The sequence below is a fragment of the Styela clava genome, chromosome 1 (assembly GCF_964204865.1).
Source record: "Styela clava chromosome 1, kaStyClav1.hap1.2, whole genome shotgun sequence".
In the NCBI taxonomy this organism is placed as follows: domain Eukaryota; kingdom Metazoa; phylum Chordata; class Ascidiacea; order Stolidobranchia; family Styelidae; genus Styela; species Styela clava.
The window spans coordinates 15,666,048-15,676,997 of NC_135250.1; the positions used below are offsets into that span (position 1 = coordinate 15,666,048).

The 10,950-nt window shown below is 33.7% G+C and overlaps 1 protein-coding gene across 1 annotated transcript; it reads left to right on the top strand.

Annotated features, from left to right (window-relative positions):
* Window positions 1–4,667: 4,667 nt before the first annotated feature.
* Window positions 4,668–9,017, top strand: LOC120344267 (uncharacterized). Its single transcript, XM_039413396.2, has 3 exons — window positions 4,668–6,299; window positions 6,719–7,005; window positions 7,313–9,017. The coding sequence occupies exons 1-3, from the start codon at window positions 6,075–6,077 to the stop codon at window positions 7,440–7,442; spliced, it is 642 nt and encodes a 213-aa protein (XP_039269330.2). The 5' UTR covers window positions 4,668–6,074; the 3' UTR covers window positions 7,443–9,017.
* Window positions 9,018–10,950: the final 1,933 nt, after the last annotated feature.

Consider the following 10,950-nt stretch of genomic DNA (forward strand, 5'->3'; position numbering starts at 1 on the left):
GAGAATGATACTTTAACTATAGGCGACAGGGACATGTTACAACTCTTACTTCAAGAAAGCGATAGAGGAAACCTAGAGAGAAATACATCTGTGAGAAGCCACAGTTCACACCATAGCAGTGGCGGCCAAATTACTTCAAGGTCAACATATAACAATCAAGGTCAAATTTTTAATGATGTGCCATCAACATCACATACAAATCAACTGTCTCATAGGACCCCTATAACATCATTGATTACCAAACAAAGTAAAGGTTCAAAGCAAAGTGATGTAATGCTTGGGCATGATGCAGCAAATTTGTCTTTTTTATCTGAGGCAGAAAATGAGAAGGTATCATTGGTCACGAGAGCAACATCTGATCCACAGTTGACAAATTCTGCTGCACACAAGTCAAGTATGGTATAAAATAATATGGAGGGCATTATTGTGTCTAGCTCATTATTTCATATTGATGTAAAATGACGGTATATCTTATGAATGTTAAAGCTAGCTTCCTCCTAATCAGGTATTAAAATTTTGACCTACTTTTCCGCAAAACTGTTGCAATTAACACCATACATTTCTGTCTCTGCAATTTTTATTCCACGTTCGACTTGATTTATATAGAAGTACACACATATACTTGCCAAACATATTTTTCTGCAATATTTATCATCTATACTAGCAGTCTGGAGAATTTGGTTTGAACTGATTTAAAATTAAGGCTATTTTGTAAGATTCCCCGATAATGAAAATCATTGTTAAATCATGGCATATGAGGGATGAAATTGGCAATTATTATGTTTTGGTATTTAGAATATTGAAAATCGAAATTGATTTATAGTTAAATTTCAGGAATAATTTAATTAGATTTGAATGTTTGCACCTGGCAGTTTTATCAAATTATCACCTTTGATATATAATTATTTTGACTCGTTTATCAGTTATATCTTGCCAACCACGTTATATTCTCATAACGTTTCAGTATTATACTCCATTTTTTACCTACTTGCCATGTTTTAATTATTTCGACTCATTTATCAGTTATATCTTGCTAACCATGTTATATTCTTATAACTTTTCAGTATTATACTTATATACATTTTTTAATTTGTTGTCATATGCTGTCTATATATGCAGTTTCTCAACAATCGTGTTACATTTAACTCTTTTTTCATATCTATATCTGATTACGGCAGTTAAACATCCAAGTACTACATGTAATGTGATTTCTAACGCATTGGACAAAGCGATCCAAGAAAATAATCTTTCCGTTAGCTGGTGTAGGGATTTTTCCCATAGCCCTAATAATGTACATATGCCCTAGCACGAAGAAATGGATCGTAGATCTGAAAATAGGTATGAACAGCAGAGTAGGCTGTAGAGCGTCTCGAGTTGTGGTAGGAGGGTGTTAACAACAACAACAACAGTTGTGATAGGAAATTGCTTGTCAGTTGGCTTATAGATATTCTGCATCAGCCGTGCGATATCCGGTTGGTTAAGAAAGCCCCGATTTTGATATGTTACTGCGAGAATTTGACTAAGGTGAATGAAGAATTTCCGCGTGTTCGCATCACAATTCATCTAGCACAGGGCTGCTCAACTCATAAGTACACATTTTAGTATAATATAGGTTAAGTATGTTTCGTGATTTTGGTGTGATTGTTCCTGTCAATTACAACCAAATGTCGGTTCTCTTTATCACGCATGCATTGGGTTAAAAGTATGTTTCGTGATTTTGGTATGATGTTCCTGCCAATTACAACCAAATGTCAGTTCTCTTTATCACGCATGTATCAAGTCTTGTGCTCTGGTGGCCACTGGCCATCGACCTTTAGGCTCTTTTATTTCGTGCAGAACTGTTTGTTCTGTTCTACAAACTCAAAAGCTACTGTGCGATTATTTGCGACGAGACGTCGAGGAAAATTATAGGAATGAATTTGCAACCTCGATTTCCATATTAACTTCATTTTGATTATTATCTTTCGTGTCGGCTTTGGTCGTCACCGTAAAATAAAAAGTGAACAATATCGTTGCTACTGGCTTCGGGATTCATTGTATTTTTCTGTTATGTCTGTGCAATATTTGCGTTAAATAAAGCTAAATGTCGTCACTGCGGATCGGTTAAAAGTTTTGCCGATCTTGATGGATTTCTGTGAGATAGTAGTATACATATATATATATATATGAATTTTCTCTGTTCATTTTTCCGCCATTTCTACGATATATCTGTCTTGAAAAAAATAAACGAGATCCTTTTAACTACTCAGTAATAAACTCCGCATGATGCTCTATTATTCATATGTTTCGCTTGCAAATTGTGCCTGACAAAATACCAATGTGTTTTCTAAAAGAATGCACTAGGTGAAAATGACTGTACTTTCATCTTTTGTGTTCTGGTTACATTTGTACGACGTTTTATACGACTTGCACTCCCTAAACTCTGTGTAATTGTAAGGACCTGAGTAGTTTAATTTTTCTATGTTCATCACGTTTTTGAGCCAGAGCCCAGGTGTATTTTAATCTATTGTTACGAGGAAAGCAAAATTTCACAACTCGAGCAATATGATAGATTCAAAACATCAATAACTAACTTTGAACCCAAACATCAACATAAACAAAGTAAATTTATTACATAAATTCATAGTATACTTCATTGAAGTTTGTATAATATATTCATGAGGAAAGTTATCATAAAAATGATGGAAACCAATTGGCATAATTAATTTTATTTCTTGAAGATCAATAAATTTCCCAGCAGTTTGTGGGATATGAGATCTGAACATTGGAACCCAGTGATTTAAAAAATGCATAACGGTCCCCCTAAAATTTTTGTGATGAATCGTGGCTGAATAATTTATTTATCAAATTAAGGTTTTATCCTTTTTATTATCAAGTTTATTATTTATTTGTTCCTTTCATTAAATCCGAATCAGAATAGCAACACGTTACATCAAGCATTCGTTTATTGCATGTTATTAGTAAAGTACAATGGGGAGAATAATGCTACTTAGCTTCCACCAGTTCATATATTTTCTGCGTGTTGCCATTTTTCTAATTATAATTAAATTGTAGGCTCGTTAAACAAGTAGCTGTTCACTAAATTGTTATGTTAATTAATATATAATTTAATCTACACATGTTTCACAATATAAATTCTGTTATGTAAAGAATATAATCAACTCCTCGAGCGTGGATTGTAGAATTATTTCATCGTTAAGTCCGCGGCTTTGTCGCTATAATTCAGTAAAACGTCGCGGGCCGGGTCCCTGATTGATTCTTAAGGATTCCATAAGTACGATTAAATCGTGGTGCACGTGGGACACGACATTTTGGAGACACCCCTGGTCGGCGAGCATTAGTAGATGTGAGTGAGTGACAGTGTTACAAGCGCCAATAAAATTTCCTTGTTATAGTCTTTTTAATCATGTTACATCCGACTGAGTAGTTGACCTCAGTCATATCTTTTTATTTATTAGTAACTGCAAACTAAATCAGTGGTCCAGGCGCCGGTCCGCAAACCGGATTTTGCCAGGTCGCGAGAAATTATGTTGGTTTGTTATTTTGTACCAGTGTAGTCACTTGGTTATCGAATATACAGAGCAAGTTGCTTGGCAATTAGCCCTTAATTAGGTGGTATTGACAAGCATGCCAGGCAGTGTCTTGGCCGACTAATCACACTTTATATAGGATTTGATCATTTGTGAGAGCGCTTTGTTAATTCGCGCACGCCCCTAAAATCTACGACTCGTTATGTGTATTCATCAACACAGCCTCCGCATGAAAGTGAACATTTCCGTATTGCAATATCATCCCTTTTACACTGTGGCTTCCATACGATGCCTTATCCGGTAGGATGGGATTTTCAAACCTGTACATTTTATTCTTAAAACTTAACTTCCGAGCTTCCAAATTAAATTAGATGGAGAATCTTGGGTGTCGCTGCTCGATAACCAAATATGGTTCCCCGCGGCTTCCCTTCCCCATTAAAAATGTGTGTTAAATTTTGTTTATTTTTTGATTTTGTATGTTATTTTTTTGCTGGTTGGAAAAAATAAAATTGACTATGACTATGACTATGAAGATTTTCCGCGGATTGCCGCTCATATATTTTTGGGTCAGTGTTCACTGTCCACGTCCCCTTGCAGTCGATATGAAGGCACTTTGTTTCCCATTGGGACATTTAAATTAAAAATTCTAATTTTTAAAGTTGCTGTAAGTTTCTGGTTGTGGAGTCGCGAGCATCTGTAGTCTTCGTTTTCATGAAAACTGTGGTCGCGAAAAAAAAAGTTTGAGAACCAGTGGTATAGACACATCCGATAGTTACATTCGAGCGCCTGAATTGAAGGTGTCGACAGGGATCCTCATTAAAAAGTATTGCTATCCTATTAAAAAGTTGAAATGATTCCTATTCCAACACAAAATATAAAAAAAAATCCGAATAATTTGGCAGCGAGCGGCCCACCAGTGGGCCGCGGACCACCGGTTCGGAAGCGCTGGTTTATATTAAGCTACTTAGACGTTCTTGTCAACAAACGACATCTACGCACCAATATGCGTACGGGAAACCAGTTACATCACCGAAGCTTGGCCTTAGGGCATTACCTGAAAAATGTTGGATAAAATTCATACGTTTTAAACAAGCTACAAGAAAACGTTCATTTCTATTGAAGTATGTTTTAATACGCGTTCCTGTGTTCATAATGATATTATAGGAGAATCTGAGAGTGAAATTTATCAAACGTGCGTGATATGAAAAAATTGGCGAATATTTATTGTTCATAATGATAAGTGAACTGAAAGTCAGGTTTCTTGATTTTTGATTTGGTCTTTATGTGATAATTTAAATACGATTAACAATAAATGAAATTCACCGCAATGGTGAAAAAGTTCAGATAATTAATTGAGAATTTAGAAAGACAGTTTTGCAATGTTTGAGGGATACAGTTCAGCCAAAATATGACATTCAGGTGATTAAATGAAATGTTCTGAGATATTGTTAAAGCTCACAAACGGACAAAACGGCACATTTGCAACAATACAAATTAAACTAGAAGAAGTTTTAATTCTTATGTTATACTTCTGAAAAACTTGGAAATTTGTGTAGAAGCTTAATAGCAAATCTACATAAGAATAAAATGTGAAATAATGTTGGTACGCTTTTTGCTAACTCATATTTATACTCACAGTCTCAGGTTTGAGCGCATTTCCTCTTAATTGGTATTACAGCGAATTTTGCAATAATAAAATTTAACTGTAGCAATATTGATTAGGTCCTATTGTAGGCTTTGATTTATACCAATAGCTGAGCGACAGTGAATGCAAGGGCACAGCGTTTACCCTAATGACCTTGCCCAATTTGATTTTCGAAATGTAAAAAAAATACTCAGTCAGGCAAGTCAAAAAGTCAGTAAGGCAACTGTTCCCAAGTCTGTGTGTTTATTTGTATATATACAATTAGCTTCGACATTCCGACCTGATTAATATTTAAGACTGGCTTCTACTACTTAGTTCATGTTGGTATTTATTGCTAATTTGTACCATCGCAAATTGGCTAATATACACTTTTGTTTAGTATTAAAGCCAGTGACATTAAAAACGTTGAATATTGCCTATACGCGCCGAGGTTTTAGTTAAACCACACATGATTTTATGTCCTTTGAGCCGTATTCCGGTTACGCGTGTAAAATATTTCAGCAAAGCCTTTCTTTCAGCGTTCTTTGTTTTGTCATGTGGTAAGTTTGACCAATGACAGACATCGAATGAAATCCGATGTATGAAGTGTCACGTCGCTTATCCTGGTTAGATTATCCGTTCATTGAAAATCTATAGCAATAAAATAATATAACAGCTTGCTTGTAAGTATGTTATACCGATAGGCGTGCCCGCTTTGACAAGATAATATGTTTAGTATAAAAATAGTATAGCGATTTACTTAATTTGCTTCGAAAACCTGAGAATGCAAATAAACTCAGTAAACTTCCTACCCCAATTACTAAAAAAAATCGCTTTTGGGTATTGTGATATACAAGTGTACCATCGTAAAACATTGTCCGAAAAAAAATTTCGTTTCGTTCTGTCAGACACATGATTGAATGATAAATAAATTTATTAAAAACATGAATATCAGAATTGCACTTACCGTGGTGTTTATTTCAATGAACGTCCTCCCCGGATACTCACGAATCTGTACAACTCAATACCATTGTCATGATAAAAACACAAACAAAACTTACAAGGATGGCGATGTTTGGAATTCAGTAAATTATCAACAAAATGCTTGTGCCGAATGTATTTGCATGGAGTCAAAAGAATATACGGTAATATTTTTCGTCAAAATATTTATTCGTATTTATAATTATAGCATGGAAATTTACGTTGAGAACTTTGCACGGTTTTCCGAGGGCAATTGAACTCTAAGCAACAAACAGACAATATAAATCTGACATTGTGCTCTGCTTTGCAAGTTGTTGTGAATAAGCGGTCGAAAGATAAAGATAAATATACCTTGCTTGTTAAATGATGTAATTCAAATGGATTAATTTAACTTCAATTTTATTCTTTTTATTCACTAAAATACTTCAATTTTATTCAATAAAATACTCACATAAACTTTTGACTCGAGTAGCGAACAGAAAGAAATGTTTAAACAATTGTCATGTTCTTGAGTTTTCGAATATTTGTCTAGTACAACATACTCTGAATGTTTACCATAAAGGATTATCATTCTAACTGACAGGTATCCTGCATTGAGTTGGAAGTGGCGAACTATTCGGATGTTAAACAGACCATCAAAGGGAATGTTCGAAAGCAGCAATTTGAAGTTAAAGATCAAGTGAGAAAAGAACAGCAGCGTAACTCAAAGGAACCAAAAACAGTACACGTGGAATTAGAACTTTCAGAAAAAGAAGCGCTTGAAGTAAGATGTCAAAAAGGAATAATGCCAATTGTTGAATCACAGAAGCATGTACTTCTCAAACAAATCCACCATTTTTTCATGAAAAGAATTATGCATTGTTGTGAAAAGTAAGTAACAATAATTTTCATGATGCATTTTAATAAGGTATTTTAATATAGTACTTAGCAGTCACTTATATGGACTTATGTTGAACAGGTGGTAATTTCAAGAATTCGAAATATCTTATCTTATTTTACACCTTGGACCAGGTTGGACTTGTGCCAAACAATGAATTGTAGAAAGTTTTGAAACGAAATCCATTTTCCATAAAAAAACGTTTGATTACCTTTATATATATACTTTTATGACCAAAATTCCTCAAATATTTGGAAATGGGTATTTTGGGAAATTTTAACAATTTAATTCTTGTTTTAGATTGTCGTTTTATAGAGATGTTGATCCATCCTGCACTGTCATATTTGACGAACTTTGTAATTCTCAAGTTGTTGATCGAAAATATCCTGATCTTCCTTGCAATAAACCCTTTCAATTGACTGTTACTTAGGAAAAAATATTGTTATTATAGTTTAGTTTTCTTTGACGATAATTGTTGATTTCAAGATCGTACAATGGAATGCTGAAAAAAACATTGCCTCACTCTTTGATATAAACTTAATCTAACACTACAATGCGCTTGACAATTTATACGCCGTGGTGCACTTCTTCGACAAGAAAATTATCAATAAATGTTCAATGATAATTTATTTAATACACCAGTTCCGCGATCATTAAATTTTGAATAAGTTCGCAATCAGACATTTTGATCATATTTAATACATGGAAAATAAATTTAGTAATTGATAATTGGTTCTTATTTTCATTCTACTCACTAGACAAATTTATTTTGTATTATATTTGTTTTCTATTCTCCAGGTATTTAGCTTGTTATTTTTCGTTTTTTATTCCGAATAATTGCTTATTTGTCACTACTCAAAACTTTAAAAATTACTTGCATGCCGAGGTAGTTTTGTTATACTCCGTACAAAATCAGTTCTACGATACTTGGTCTGTGATATCTCAGCGAAAGATTAGTACAGCACATATCAGAAACTGATTAAATTCTAATTTCAAATCATCTATTGATTTTAGAGTGCTGGATATACGGAATTACTTGCTTTCAACAATACAGCCATTACTACTCTATTAAGTCTTTAACTGACGAATTATGTCGGACAACTTTTATAGCGACTATCTGACTATACTGGAATAAAATATCACAGCAAAATATTTTTATTTTATTACGCTTACTTGTCGAAGCGATGCATTTCATACGTCTGAATCCCTGTAGTTCAATGACATTATATACTGTAATCTATATTTTCCTTTGAAAATAGTAGTTGCCCTGGCATCACCGTGTTGCTGCTAGCAAACAAATTTGTAACTGTGGGACCCGAGATCAAAATTCGAATGAGTTCTTGTACAACACGATATTATATTTTGAAAACTACAAATCAGACCAACACAGAAACAATCAACACACAAAATGGAGCGTACTAGAGTAAGGTAAAACATCGACTCTTTTAAAACATAAACATTTGGCGCTCCCGTAGTATGTGCAACAAGATGGCGGACACCTGAACATAGTATGTGAACCAAGTTAGGGTTAGGCCATAATTTTATTCCAATTTTCCTTATTTTAGTTCTATTACGAGTTTGGGGACTAGCCAAGTGACTCCCGTAGTATTTGTACCTGAAATTATAGCCTAACCCTAACCTGATACACATACTACGTTCTGGTGTACGCCATCTTGTTGCACATACTACGGGAGTATACATTTACATGCAGCCGTACACCAAAGAAAAACACAATTTTTTTCACAATTGATGAATTTCTTAGTGAATACTAAAACTAAAAGACGAAGCCATAAAAAGCAGCTGCAATTAGTCAAGGGAAAATTGTCTTTAAATAATCAAAAGTGGAATTACAAGTAATAATTAGAAAGACTCATTACATGAATCTGTTATGGAATGTCGCAAATGATTTCTCACGATAATAGTCAGTCAGTCAATCGTTTATTTATCATCACAAAAACAAGTGTATTAAAAATTGATACAGCCAATAAATATACTAATTATGGTATTTGTGTGACTGGAGTCTGGGGGACCTAGATGGGCCTTCATGCAGCGACACCTACAACGCTGAAAACAGGTTAGTACAAAAAGTAACTGAATGAAGCACAATTATTGAATATGCTGTAATTGCTATAGTTAATATATTTAAGATGAATACTCGGACTACAAATATGTAACAATCTCGGAAAAATTCAATAAAAAATGCAAGAAAAGCTGAGCAAAAAAAAAAAAAAACTAAAAAAAAAATCACGGAAAAGGCGGATTTGGCTAAATGCAAAAGTAAAAACAAAGAAAGCAAACAATAAAATATTTACATCCAATACAATATTTAAAACTTATATACAAAATCCAGAGAGTGAAATTAACAGATTCTAATTAAGGTTACAGCGAGGATTATATTGCAAACATAATACTATTATAAGCAATTCAAGAGTCCTGCTGCACACTAACACAAATATATTTCTGTAATGTTTCGTCTGATCAAAACCAGACTTTCTCAGACAAGCAATTTACAACAATCAATATACTATTATATGGGCATTATGTTCGTTAAAAAAACTTCCAACTTTCGAAGGAGAGTCATCGATACGCTACTCTATAATATGATACCATATTGTAGATATGACTGGAAAGAAGAAATAGACCATTCAAAAAGCTGACAAGGTAAGAATTTTCCCAAGTTTAAATAATATTCCTGTTGCTTTGACCTTCTTTCCAGCGATGTAGTTAAAATGTGTGGTCCATTTTAACTGATCATCAATATGAATGACAAGGGTATTTTAAATATTTTTGAGGGTAATTAGTAAGCATTTCAATTTTTCGATATTTATGGTAATTTTTTTGCTGGTCATCCTAGTTGTAATTTTTCAGAGTTCGTGTGCAGTTCCGTTCAAATCATTTGAATCTGAACTTCTGAACAATCCGGTATCATCAGCAGAGAGTTTGATTAGTAATTTGGTGGTGCGAGGAAGATCATTGAAAAATAAGATGAACATTGTCGGGCCTATTATTGAGCCCTAGAAAAGTCCATATCTTAGAGTGGCAGGTTTGTAGTGACGTGATCTGATTTTTACACATTGCCGATGTGAAATCGAATAGCTCTGGAAAAATGTTAACGCATGTCCGCAAAACGTAATGGCTCATTTTTCTGGTTTTCATGCTATAGTCATTAGTCAACAAACAGTGTTAAATGCTATTTTTATAGTCAATAAATATGGCTCGAATGTATTCCCTTCTCTCTAACTCGTCATAAAAATAAGTTATCATATCAATAATTGCATGATTAGTAAATTGCTCCTTTTGGAATACGAACTGACATTATTTCATAATGTTATGTCGCTCTGAAATTGAGTTAGTCTAGCATGTGAAAGTTTTTCGTTTTTCAAACACTATAGTCAATGTAGGAAGAATTGATATACATAGTTGAAACCTTGGCAATTTAAAAACTATCCGGTAAAATCCAAGCTCTATGGAAGCATTACACAATTTACATCGTATTGGGGAAACTATGTCAGCGGCATATTTAAAAAAATTTTGTTGTCATATATATAATCATAACCAACTGCTTTATCGTCAGGTAAATTTGGTATAGTTCAATACATTTCCTTAACAGTTGTCGGCCTGAGAGTAAAATAATCTTTTACAGAGCTCATGAGACAGCTCAAAAAAGATTCACTGTGGGAGATTTTCTAAGAAAGCTTATGGAAATAAAATAATCATTAAAATAGTTGGCAAATACGCATGGAAGACTGTCGTCCCATTTTCTGTTTTTAGCTTTCAAATGCAGTTATTTTTTTTTTGACGTTGACCAGAAGCCCGATTATATGCCATGTGGATTTAACGCCACTTCTGAATTTTATAGTAATACAATTTCTTTGCCTTGTCTATCAGAACTGCAAGTAAATTGATCTAAGTTTATAAAATCTTTGTTTACCCTTTTA